Below are 13,302 nucleotides of genomic sequence, written 5' to 3'. Positions count from 1 at the left end.
CTCATTGGATTCATTGTTCCTCATGCTTTACACCCAATCTATGAATACGGATACTATTATAGACCGTTTAAGATGAGATCAATATAGTTTTATTTTTCAAACAATTCTTCATCAAGACTTTTACAGACTCATGAGTTCATTCAACACAATCTTTTAAAATATTAAAGTTCATCAGTCTATTTAATACAATCTGAAGTTAACCACTCAAAACAGAAACACTAAACAAACGTGGTAAAAGACATTTCATTTCTCAAAAACAAGAGATTGAAAAAAAAAAAAAAAAAAAAAGTAGAAGAGATTATAGACCCATCCAAAGAAATCAGCCGTTTCAGCTTTCAGACTTTCACCTGTACTGGTTCCCACAAGCACCTATTAAAAATCACAAATCCATTCATACTTTAATCTTATTCTACAAGATCCAAGATTATGTTGTACAGCAGGGATTCCCAAACTCGGTCCTGGGGCACATTTTGGTTTTTGCCCTAGCAGTACAGAGCTGATTCAAATAACCAAACCATCAAGCTTTGATTATTTGAATCAGATGTGGTAGTACTAGGGCAAAAGCCCTGTTGTACAGTATTACTATATAATATATGTGAATGGAGTGTCTGATTAGTGTGTGACTACATTGGGTGGAGCAGGTAGCAAGAGGCAGGTAATAAAACACTACACAGAAGCAGGAAACCCACCCAACTGATTATCATGTATTATAATTTATCATTCATTTATTCATCCTCCTCATAAAGGCAATTACTGGATAAACGCATCAATGCAAAACTAGCATCACAACTGTTGATGTTTGTGTATTATGCCAACTGTGGATTACAAAGTAGATTTTCTTGGGATTAAGACAAAAAAACAGATTAAGCAGTGTATGGGTATCTCTCAATTATGAGACACAAACAAACAGTCCATCTTACATTCAGTTTGCTAAAGGCCACGATAAACACCCTCCCACCAAAGTCACACAGACAGAGACAGCAGAGAATTCAATTTAACACTCATATTGCTTATGAAGGAGAAGTGTCAACGTTTGATATGGCAAGGACAGCCTTCGTGATATGCCTCTGTTTTGTGGGGCTGAAAAATTGGATTTGTGTAACAAAGCCCATTGTACTGTTACAACTTTGTCGTAACACTACACTTGACTGATACTTTATATTTAGGATTGACAATAGAAATGTTGCTATACAAAAATTAGAAGGCTCACTTGATGACAAATTGTTGACCCTCTCCATCCACCCACCTTTCTGTCTCAGCTGGCTACTCCTGCATCGAACAGTACATGTCCTCAATAGACTGGTCACTCCTAACTAGTAGTCATAGCATGACTACTAGTTAGGCTGTATCAAGAGGAATCTGTACTTCACCTGGAAAGACACGCAGCTCAGCCATCACTCTCATGCATCTGTCACACCCCCCAAAACAGTCCAAACATTCAGTCTTAAGGTACACACCCACATTCATAGCTTTCCCCTCACTACTGTAGATTAGAATACATTGTGCTTAGATGAATTAATATACCAGACAGTAAAGTATGTTATAGAAATCTGTTTTATAGACATACATTCATTTATTTAAATCTCTCAATATAATTTACATATCCTTTAATAAAATAGTCCTTTCAGAATATATTAAGTTGGTTACTTTCCCACTGCATCTCAGCCAGTCCACACACTTGACCACCAGCAAAAACCTGCTTCTTTATCGCCATGTCTCTAGCCCCTCTAACACCACACAACAAAACCCAGGTCACTGGCTTCAGTTTCATTTGAACATATGAAATACTATTAAACTATTCGCAACAAATGTGAAGTAGCATATGGCTTTTCTATGGTATTTTGGCCCCCCTCCCACCGTCTAGAGAACCATCAAAACAAGAGATGCATTTTTATAGGCATATCATTTTCTACATTCCAAATTGGTTTGCTGACATCAACTGCACATTCTCCCTGTGCCTATATTCTAGTCACATGAATGTGTCATACAAGCAGATTGTATGCATTGAATGAAATTGCATGAAATGAACGATGGTTGAAATTCTCTAGAGAACGTTTCCTCTTCCACATGGTGGCAACAGATACAATCCCTGTGAGTCCATTCAATGCTTAAAGAGCAGTAGGTAAACATTGCAGTTATTATGACAGAATGAAATATATAATCATTGACAATGTAAAACATTAAAAGTTGTTGAAACATATTGGGACGTTCTGGTTTCTATTTAAGTGCACTTAATTGGCACAGAACACCATTCTTAACAAGGGAGGCAACTATTGATTATGTTGTTCCGTCTGTCAGTAACACCTCTTCTTCATGAAGTTCAGCGTTAGAAGACTGAGTGGGGGGTCATATTCACCCCTCCCCCAACACCCATCTCCCAGTCTCTTCCCTACTCCAAGGCACTGCTTAAACTGTAAACATGGCAGTTTGGCTAACTAAGATATGAGGACTTTTTCACAGCTGCCAGGGGTACTTGCTGAGTGTGTGTAAAATGTGACATTTGCGATATCAGTCACAAATGGCACACAGCTGATATTGAATGCACTAGGCTGGCGAGAAACTCATCTAAGAATTGATACGGAATTGTGATACAGGATAAATGGCTCAGATATGTGCATGCAAGCATGCTCACATAAGAGTAAAATAGACAAATTGTAACTGAACTAAAAAGTGTGTCAATCGATTCTGTTCTTTACTTCCTTATATATTTTAATATATATTTAATGTTATAATATATATAACATTAATTTAGCATAAACTACATAACATACCCACAGCTTAAGCATTTCCCCTGATCGCTAAAAGAATCAAAGCAGATTCATGTATGTCCAGAGGACAATTGGGAACTTTGGTAGGGAAAACAATAGCAATTACACTATATTCAACAACTTGTTGCCTTACAACTAGTTTAGTAAGATGATAAATTAAAGTGCCCAATGAGTTTGAGTCCTCTGGTTCAGTATTGCAGAGACAAATATGACACAAAACTGGGCCTGGAAAACATCAGTGAGTGGATTTCAACACTGGCTCAAGAATCACACAGCTATTGCTTGGAACCACACTGATAGCGCAGTATTATCCACTGCAGCCCTATCCCTACAAACCAACATCTGAGTACAAACGTAACAAGATCCATACCAATGAACATAAAATACATCAATAACAGAGGTTACAGACAGAGTAGATCTAGCAAGAGGGAACTATTTTTCACTGGATTACAGCCACCAGATGAGAGCCTGAACCCCAGCACTATCCCCCCAGGTAAGGATCATGGAGACCTGCTGCCATTATAATATTCTAACAAGCACATCACTCGCTCACCCAATTCCTATGTCCTCTATATTACGGTCACATCAAAACCTTCATACTTCATCACCCCTCGACCCCCACATCTTAAGTCACCTCACTGCCTACCTCTGGTACAATTTACACACAACAAATTAATTCAACCTAAACTCCCCTCTCGGAACAAGAACTGCACTAGAACAGCATATATATTGCAATATAACGGCAATATAACAGTAGAGAGTAAAAGTAAGAATGCCAGTTAGGCTAATACCAAATACAGAAACAGTACAGATAATAGTGATATTGTTTAAATTCTTAACAAGAGAAAAGTTTAATATCATAAGTCTGTTCGATAGGCTCCTACAATGGTAAATAGCTCCATCCCCGATATGAAACAAGGGGAGATAAAGACATATGAAAGCATGATGCGTGAACACAGCAATATGTTCCATTTTACCAGGGACTAGAATGTTACTATGTTCACATATTGGATAGTCTGTCTTCCGAGGAGTAAAAAAAAAACTCCTTCCAAAAAAAACTCCATCAAAATAAAAACATGAAATCAAGTTTTAATCAAATACCTATTTCTCTTTTTGAATGATGAGTTGAATAATTAAACCATAGGGAATCTGAAGCATTTTGAGTGTTGCAACAATACCTTAGGGTGTGCCAGTGCAGTATATATATCAGGTCAGTGGCCACACCCTGAATGGAGGCGTTATATACACGTCTGCCGGTGACTTCAATCTACCCATGTTCTCTTCCATTTAAACATGTTAGATACCGTCTATTTACAATTCAATCTGGACTTATATTGGTTGAATCTTGCTTTCTTTAAAATGTATTTCACCAGGAAGGAATGTTTTTAACATACCCCTAATAAGAAGGAACTAACTACGGTAGTTTACAACTAAAACACAGGCGCACCAACTGACTGAGGTACAACAATACAGGACAAGTATATACAGTACAAAGTAGAGGTACTACATTAGAAGCCTGTAGTGATGTCTCATAGGTAGCTACCATTCCAGAGGGAGATCAATCAGACCAGGGGAGTCAGAAGATGGCAGGTGAGATGGACTCATTGTCGTGAAGATTTAGGCTGGAATGGATTTACAGTATGCTTGTGTGTTGGCGAGCCGCGCGTGCGTGCGTGTATATATATGTGTATGAGTGTTTTGTGTCTGTGTATGGGACTATGTTGCTTCACCAGTTCATGATGCAGTTCCTGTTCAGGGTCATGAAGTAGACCTGGCTGCTGCCTCCGGAGCGCACAGAGGCAAAGAACACCTGAGACACACATTAACAAGACATGAAGCTTATTACTCATATTCAATGAGACTCCAGTGCCTACAGCTGTACGTACCGGAGGCATAAACATAGATCACTTAAGTAATATTTTGAATACCAATGTGTCTGTGACCCACCTTGTCATTCCTCTCACAGAGGAACTTGAGCCTCTGGGCTCTCTTGTGCATGAAGACTCCGTCCAAGTGGCCTGTCTCTACAGCACGGATCTCAATGGCCTTTTCTCCCCAGCCCATGATCTGGTTAGAGCAGATATGTGCTGCACACAGGGAGAGAGAGAGAGAGAGAACTCAGAACATGCCAATTTCAAGAGAAAGAAGTGTGTGTGCCTGTGACTGCGTGCAGGTACACATGTGCCATACCAACAGAGGTGGGCATCTCGCCCCACTGCAGCACCACATCTTTGATGATGCGTCCGTAGGTGTTGACGTAGACTCCCTCGTCCTCGTAGCACAGCAGCATCTCCATGCCGTCTGAGCTGGGCAGGAACACGATGGCATGTGGCATTATCTGGATCTGGATCTGGGGACACACACAGGGGCGAAGGACTAGAATCTTGTTTTACCTAACAGTTGAATGCACTGATTCTACGTCGCTCTGAATAAGAGTGAAGTGACTAAAATATTAAATATATGTACATCTTGAAAGAAAGTGTTAGAATCTGTGAGGTTTTCACATCAATACCTTTCAGGTCTGGGCATCTAATCAACGAAACGTATCATTATTCATGTTCTATAGATATTTTAGGTGTGAATTAATTCCAAAGCTTTATTTGATTTGGAAGAATTTGTCTGCGTGCGTCTTGTTCCATGAGGAACTCCTCCACTCACATGCACTGGGATGTAGATGTCATAGTTGTTCCCAGAGTCGACATCGATAGCGTGGAAGCCAGCACTGGAGCCGTAGATGACCTTCAACCTCTGTCCTTCCTCCACTGTGAGGTCAACCAACTGGGGCCTGTGGGGCAGGTCACCAAAGGACTAGAGGAGAGTGAGAGAGGCAAAGAGAGAGGAGAACATGGGGTGTTTTGAATGTTGTTCTGGTCGACTGGTTGAGTGGAAATAGAACTCCTGGCATTTAGAACAATGAGGCAGGAAAGGTGAGACCTACCTTGAAGGCCATGAATTTGTGATAAGGCTTGGGAGCCCAGGCGTATACCTCCACCGCGTTCTTCATAGCTATCACCAGGAACTTGATCCTCTCATATTTCACTAGACACATACAAAGCGGGATTAGAGCCATTATGTGCCACTATAAATAAACAGTGCCAAAAAGGCAAAACCAAATGTGTAAATATACATTGTTAAAAAAACAGAATGCATTGATAATAGATACACGGTTCAATAATGGGTCACATCACTGTTACTCCGTCTCCTCCCTTCCTTTACTCACCCACTTTGTAGTGGACACATCCCTCCATCTCCCCTACAGTGGTCCAGCCCTGCTTCTTCTCCACCTCCGGGTCATTGTGAAGGATCTTGTTCCTCAGCCAGGCCAGGTAGTACACACGCACCTTGTTCTTCTTACCTGGGATGGACACACACACAGTTATATAGTGGATAAAGGGCGTAGTAGCAACAGATGGAGTTTGTGATGCACAGGTCCTTTTCCACAGGTTTATTAAATGAAGTGAAACGTTCAGAACGTTGCAGATAGAAATGCTCAAGTCAGAATCCTGTTAGCTCTAGCTGAAGGTTTTGTGACGTTGCACTCTCCCAAACAGACCCCAGGTGAGTGCAGAGCAGTACTAATCAATCACCTGATATGGTGATGAGCAGGTTGAGTCCCTCCAGGACGTCCATCTGTTGGAACCTGCGGGAGTTGATGAGGGAGTAGACCTTCCCCTGACCACTACGGTCCAGCAGCTTCAGACCGTTCTCCGTCCCTACCAGCAGGTTCACACCTAGGGACCACACACACTTAGATACAAATATCCCCCTTAATGCAATCAATCAGGACGTACAATGTGTGAAAAATGTGATATTCAAGCTGGGTGGAACAAAGCATGTTACATGTGGTCATTGAAATGCATATCATTCTATATTTCATTTGAATTCTGTGGCTCATATGATTAGAGTGTGGGCTATAGCCAAGACCAGTGTGCCGTCTGTCTCACCCCAGAGAGCAGCACAGAGGATCTCAGAGTTGAACCTCTTCTTGTACTTGCGGATCTCGGGGGTGTCGCTGTGGGGGCGTGTGTTGGTGGGGTTTACATTCACCATGGAGCCTTTCCTCACCTCCATTTTCAGCTGCTCAAACCTGGAGCCCAGGCCTGGACACAGCAGGAGCAGAGTTTAGAGGGAGGAGAGAAACACAAGCCGTAGTTCTCTATGAATGCTAAAACTTCCTTAAGGGAATGATAATATTGAATCAAGCTACTGTGGGCAACTGCTGCCCTCCTGCTTGTGAGACATTTCCATGAGTTAGATTAACCAACAGCAGTAAGTAAGAGATGCTGATGATTGTGAGCCGAGTACTGAAAATAGAGGGACTAGAATAGGAAACTAGGTAAGGGAAGGTATATAGGGGAACCTCATTTAACCCCTTATGATAATGACCAGTTCTATTGTCTGTACTTACTGCCCACAGAGATGGCATCCACAGGGCCTGGTGGTTGATACATGCCCAGGTCGACAAAGGTGGTGAAGGAGGACTTGCCACTTGACGCCTTGACTAGACCCCTGGACTGATACTGGGGGAAACAAGAAGGGAGTAAGAAATACCACTGGGAATGGGGTTTATGGCAGAGAAACATGTACATGGAGAGACAGATTAACAGTCAGAGACATACAGAGAGACAGTCAGAGACAGACAAATGGTCAGACAGACTTACATCATAGACAGAGTCTTTCCCAGGGGAGGAGTGCGAGGCGGAGTCAGTGGGGGAGTGGGAGGGCTGCACCACGTCAGGCAGGTTGGTGTATCCATTGTGGCTCCGCTTCTCTGGTGTCTGCCAGGCAATGGGGACAAACCAGTCAAACTCCCAACACAACCGCTACATAAGAGTAAGCTAACCACCCACACACCCCCCCCCCCACGTCAGTCCTATAGGTGTGTGTTTAATGCAGATTAGTCCAGTAGGCTACTTCCTGAGAGACTACTTCCTGAGAGACAGATGACTCACCCTCTGCACCAGCATGGTCTGGTCCCCGTAGCCTCCAGCCTGCCCCTCCTCCCCCTCCTCCTCATGAACCACCATGGTGTTGACTGAGTCAGAGTCTGCATCCCGGGGACTAAAGAAAGACAGGAGAGGAAGCCAGGGAGGAAGACGGGAAGGAAACAGAGGAAGGTGACAGAGCAGAGGGCAGTGGAGGATATAGAGTGGACAGGAAAATAAAAAGACAAGGAATGGTCAGGGTGGCGGTAAAAGTGGACAATGGGCTTTCAATAACATTAAGTAGCTATGTCTCTAAAAAGCAGTTCCTTTTTTCTTCTTCCTGTTTGTCTGTGTGCCTCTCCCACCCTGGTACTGACCGGTCTGTGGGGCTGTCCTCCTCCTCATTCCCCTCTCCACTCTCACTCTCCTCACTGCTCTCACTGCCTTCGGAGGATGAAGAGTAGTCGTTGGCCTTCACCGGAGGTCTGGGCTGCTCCTCAGGGCGCTCCTTAGCATACAGCCCATGGTCCTGAACACAAACAGGCACACACGCAGACGACACAGACACGCAACAGACATTAGGGAATCATAGAGCTGGGCGTTTCCTCAATAGTTAACGTACTTTGCCAGCATACCAGTACTATGGCAGGCTTGTGTAACTTTTAACACAGCAGCCTGACATAGTGGAAGCAAAAACATATCACAGCACACACAGAGATACTAACCTCTCCTATTGCTCTCTTGTAACTCTGTGCATTGGAAGAAGCAGTGGACAAACAGGGAAGTGAGTGCAGAGGAAAGGGTGTGATCAACAGGTACAGAAAATAGGATCATAAAAAGAGAGCAACTGTTAGTGCAGGTGTCAATATCCAGGTGTAGGGATTGGGAGTGAGTGCAGATATTACAATAGTGCAGAATAGTCAGTGAAGAGAGCAATATAGATTTCTACAAGTGATAAGTATAAAAGAAGATGAGTGTGATAAGGGTGTATAAAGTGTTGTCTGATTATCCATCACGCAGTGTTCAGAGTGGGGGGGGTTACAGGTGAGGGGTACTTACAGCAGGGCGACTGGGGCGGGACGAGGTGCGAGACTCCCCTGGCTTGTGCCCCTTCATGCGCCCGTCATGGCCTAGTATGGGGGAGTCCATTTTGGAGGAGCCTGAAACCAACACATTAATATCACATCATTGTTGGGGTTTGCTTTCATTTTGTAAGAGGGATCAAGAGATGGAGAGAAAAGCAGAGTCAGCAACAGTGTGATTTACTCACTGAGTATGCGGTGCCTCTCCAGAGAGCCAGTCTGGGGCAGATTGGATACAAGGTGCATGCTATCTCCTCTCTCCCAGCGGTCGTTGCGGCTGAGGTCTGGGTTGCTGTTAAGGAAGACACCAAATCAGTTATCTGGCCTCAGCAGTCAATATCATGACTGTGTCATGATCTACCACCATTCATGTGTCATTATTAGAATCAGAGAAATCTACCCTGACATGCATCTAAAGGTAAATCTGTGAGAAAGGGAGTAAAACAGTTTCTGATGGGTGTGTTGGAACACCGTCAGCTGATTATTTTGATGAATCACGATAAACCAGACGTGTTGCTTAGAGTGGGAACAGGGATTTTAGCCACAAAATATTTTTGTGGAAAATGTCAGATTACCTACCTCCATGTTGTCAGCATGCAGCAAAAAATATGAATAAACATAGGTGGACTTTCTGGAGAAGGAAGGAGGGACTGGGCTTTGGCAGAGGGAGGCACGGGCTTTGTTGAGACAGATTGGGAAGTGTTCTCCTCCAGAACCTAAATCAAGTAGTGGGAACTTGTGCGTTCTTGACACCGAGATTAGACAACAGTAGCTCAAATGTGTCCGCCTGAGTTACCTGGCTCTGACTGGATGCCTGATGCCAGACGAAAGGTTGGTGTTGAGAGCTGTGGCAATGGAGGCTGTCCTCTGGGGAATCTGGGAAAGATACAGTGAAATACCACATTAACATATAGATCTATATACCCTTTAGAGAGCTCCAGACTGTGACCATTTAGTACCATTTTGTGACCCCTCGACTTGGCTGTGCGAGTACATTTTTTTATTCTACATGGTCGCTTCTCTCAAAACGTCTAAACCCATGATTTGGTCAAACAGTAAAGCACATTATCCTTATGATTCCTCTCATTAAAGTGTCTGCCTGCCCCTGTAAACTGGGGCCTGCTGCTGTGTCGAGGGGGGAAAAAATGCTGCGGGATAATTTTTCTTTCGGATTGTATAAGATTTCAAAATCCAATTGCGGGGAAAACACAGCTATCCGGTTGTCACGGTCAAAGAGGTGGTTCTGAGCTTTCTGTAGTATAATTTATATAAACAAGAGATAAAAGTAACAAGTAATTAATGAGCAGCAGTAAAAAGTAACAATATATACAGGGGGGGGCACAGAGTCAATGTGCAGGGACACCGGTTAGTTGAGGTAGTATGTACATGTAGGTAGAGTTAATTAAAGTGACTATGAATAGATCACAGCAGAGAGTGGCAGTGGTGTGGAGAGGGTGGGCAATGTAAATAGTCTGGGTAGCCATTTGACTAGATGTTCAGGAGTCTTATGGCTTGGGGGTAGAAGCTGTTTAGAAGCCTCTTGGATCTAGACTTGGTGGTCTGGTACAGCTTGCCATGCGGTAGCAGAGATAACAGTCTATGACTTGGGTGACTGGTGTCTGACAATTTTTAGGGCCTTCCTCGAACACCGCCTGGTATAGAGGTCCTGGATGGCAGGAAGCTTGGCCCCAGTGATGTACTGGGCCATTTGCACTACCCTCTGTAGTGGCTTGCGGTCGAAGACTGAGCAGTTGCCATACCAGGCAGTGATGCAACCAGATGCTCTCGATGGTGCAGCTGTAGACATTTTTGAGGATCTGAGAACCCATGACAAATCTTTTCAGTCTCCTGAGGGGGAATAGGTTTTGTCGTGCCCGCTTCACGACTGTCATGGTGTGCTTGGACCATGTTAGTTTGTTGGTGATGTGGACACCAAGGAACTTGAAGCTCTGCTCTCAACCTGCTCCACTCATCCGTCGATGAGAATGGGGGAGTGCTCGGTCCTCTTTTTCCTGTAGTCCACCATAAACTCCTTTGTCTTGATCACGTTGAGGGAGAGGTTGTTGTCCTGGCACCACACAACCAGGTCACTGACCTCAGCCTGTAGGGAGGTCTCGTTGAAGTCGGTGATCAGGCCCACCACTGTTGTGTCATCGGCAAATGTAATGATGGTGTTGGAGTCGTGCCTGGCCGTGCAGTCATGAGTGAACAAGGAGTACAGGAGGGGGCTGAGCATGCACCTCTGAGGGGCCCCCGTGTTGAGGATCAGCGTGGCGGATGTATTGTTACCTACCCTTACCACATCCTTAGCTTAGTGATGAGCTTTGAGGGCACTATGGTGTTGAACGCTGAGCTGTAGTCAATGAATAGCATTCTCACATAGGTGTTCATTTTGCTCTGGTGGGAAAGGGCAGTGTGGAGTGCAATAGAGATAGCATCATCTGTGGATCTGTTTGGGCGGTATGTAAATTGGAGTGGGTCTAGGGTTTCTGGGATGATGGTGTTGATGTGAGCCATGACTAGCCTTTCAAAGCACTTCATGGCTACAGACGTGAGTGCTACGGGTCGGTAGTCATTTAGGCAGGTTACCTTAGTGTTCTTGGGCACAGGCACTATGGAGGTCTGCTTAAAATATCTTGGTATTAGACTTGGACAAGGAGAGGTTGAAAATGTCAGTGAAGACACTTGCTAGTTGGTCAGCGCATGCTCGCAGTACACGTCCTGGTAATCCGTCTGGCAATGCGGCCTTGTGAATGTTGACCTGTTTAAAGAGCGTGATCACAGTCTTCCGGTACAGCTGGTGCTCTCATGCATGTTTTAGTGTTATTTGCCTCGAAGCGAGCATAGATGTAGTTCAGCTCATCTGGTAGTCTCGTGTCACTGGGCAACTCTAGGCTGTGCTTCCCTTTGTAGTCTGTAATGGGTTGCAGGCCCTGCCACATCTGACAAACGTCAGAGCCTGTGTAGTACGACTCGATCTTAGTCCTGTATTGACGCTTTGCCTGTTTGATATGGCTTTGAGATACGGAGCGCAGGAGATGCGCATAGGCCACTGCGATTGCACAGGCCTTATGTTTATTGGGACATTAACATTAGATTATTATGTGGCTACTAGCAGTGGATATTATATTTAGAGTTAACGATCTAGCTAATGTGTTTTGAGTTTCCACTTACTCAGGCAGTGAACTAGCCCCAAATAAATTAAAATATTGATAATTCTGTAGCCCTGTTTTAACAGTAAAATATAACAATAGCTTAATTGTCAACCCAAAATGCATGACAATCACTGGATTAGGTTGCACATTAAAATATTTTGAATCAAAACATGAAAAGATGACGAAAAAGTATTTATTGAATACTGTCTCAGTAGTCTATTACACTTAAATAACGCACTGAGAGTGACTTTATAAGATGATCAAAAGATATATATTACATAACGCTGTGAAAAATTGGTGTGACCAAATCCTGGGCTGGTGCCACCAACTGAAAAATGTAGTGGCACAAGCGCCACCAGGGAAAATGTTAGTCTGGAGCGCTGTCTTTAGTCAACATCTAAAGACTAAAACCCAGCAGGTGGTCTCTGACCTTGGGCGGCTGCTCCATCTCTGGCAGGCGGATCCAGGGGCCGCGGTCCTCCCTTGTGCGAGGCTGTGGGGCGGGGCTCTCGGAGGTGGGGTCGGAGTTCTGTCGGACCAGCTCCCTGGAGTGGACAGGGCGGGGGGTGGGGGTAGGGGATAGGTCCTGGGTGGGGAAGGCGGACATGGTCTTAGTGGGCTGGTCACACAGGGACTGGGAGCGGGGGACAGGGGCAGCGTAGGGCTTCAGCGGAACCAAGTGGGCCATCTGGAACTGCAAGGGGGCAGCGGTGAGGAAGGAGGGAAGGGAGTGTGAAGGTGGAGGAGCGGGCAGGGTAAGGCAGTGAGAGCAGGCAGGATAGAGTGGGACAGGATTGTGCATGTTGAGGATTGAGGATTGTGCATGTTTTAAGATGGGGAATAGAGGGATTTTTGCCATTTTATGAAATGGCAATGAAACAATATGAAAGCAATAAGAAGGGGAGAGGGTGGGTCCAGGAGGAGAAGGGAGAAAAGGAAGGTAAATAAGACTGGAAATAAATAAAGTTCAAAGAAGCATTATTAGACAAGGGGTAATGCAGCTCAAGAAAGAAAGACAACGCAGTCGCCACTGTGCTAAACCATTATTTGACCAAAATGTCTGCAATGTTGTAACACGGGAAAACATACAAATAAAGTACACACTGACTAATACATTTCCAGATGAACACCAACACACCTTGCCCTGTCCCCCCTGAGGTTCAACAGGCCGCTGCATAGGCGGGGTCTGAGTAGCCTGGCCCCCTCCGGATTGGCTGATGGAGTCGGAGCGTGATTGGATGGCAGTGTCAGAGACAGTGGTGCAGATTTTGGGTGAGCCCTGCCTGTTGAGCTTACTGCGCTCCTCCACCTGAGACAAAGGGAGAGAAGGGAGGCAAAGACGGGGGACAGGAGACAGGGAGAGGGAGGAAGA

General features: G+C 44.6%; 1 protein-coding gene across 5 annotated transcripts in view; it reads right to left on the bottom strand.

The window, feature by feature from the left end:
• Nucleotides 1-66: 66 nt before the first annotated feature.
• LOC110537391 (misshapen-like kinase 1) overlaps nucleotides 67-13,302 on the bottom strand; it is a 35,562-nt gene continuing 22,326 nt past the window's right edge. For 2 of the 5 annotated variants that reach the window (XM_021623403.2, XM_021623405.2), the window contains 18 exons: nucleotides 13,069-13,239; nucleotides 12,361-12,624; nucleotides 9,572-9,651; nucleotides 8,964-9,067; nucleotides 8,753-8,853; nucleotides 8,419-8,442; nucleotides 8,071-8,222; nucleotides 7,721-7,829; nucleotides 7,430-7,546; nucleotides 7,177-7,288; nucleotides 6,713-6,868; nucleotides 6,356-6,499; nucleotides 5,989-6,123; nucleotides 5,707-5,807; nucleotides 5,427-5,576; nucleotides 4,959-5,118; nucleotides 4,716-4,855; nucleotides 67-4,578 (listed from right to left, as the gene is read on the bottom strand). In XM_021623403.2, coding sequence (XP_021479078.1) covers nucleotides 4,495-4,578; nucleotides 4,716-4,855; nucleotides 4,959-5,118; nucleotides 5,427-5,576; nucleotides 5,707-5,807; nucleotides 5,989-6,123; nucleotides 6,356-6,499; nucleotides 6,713-6,868; nucleotides 7,177-7,288; nucleotides 7,430-7,546; nucleotides 7,721-7,829; nucleotides 8,071-8,222; nucleotides 8,419-8,442; nucleotides 8,753-8,853; nucleotides 8,964-9,067; nucleotides 9,572-9,651; nucleotides 12,361-12,624; nucleotides 13,069-13,239 — 2,304 coding nt within the window. In that variant the 3' untranslated portion in view covers nucleotides 67-4,494. The remainder of the gene's footprint in view (nucleotides 4,579-4,715; nucleotides 4,856-4,958; nucleotides 5,119-5,426; nucleotides 5,577-5,706; nucleotides 5,808-5,988; nucleotides 6,124-6,355; nucleotides 6,500-6,712; nucleotides 6,869-7,176; nucleotides 7,289-7,429; nucleotides 7,547-7,720; nucleotides 7,830-8,070; nucleotides 8,223-8,418; nucleotides 8,443-8,752; nucleotides 8,854-8,963; nucleotides 9,068-9,571; nucleotides 9,652-12,360; nucleotides 12,625-13,068; nucleotides 13,240-13,302) is intronic. The other 3 variants (XM_021623404.2, XM_021623407.2, XM_021623406.2) reach the window with 2 other exon arrangements.

Source organism: Oncorhynchus mykiss, chromosome 12 (assembly GCF_013265735.2).
Source record: "Oncorhynchus mykiss isolate Arlee chromosome 12, USDA_OmykA_1.1, whole genome shotgun sequence".
In the NCBI taxonomy this organism is placed as follows: Eukaryota; Metazoa; Chordata; class Actinopteri; order Salmoniformes; family Salmonidae; genus Oncorhynchus; species Oncorhynchus mykiss.
Note: the sequence above shows the minus strand (reverse complement) of the source record. Positions and strands in the feature narration are given on the sequence as shown.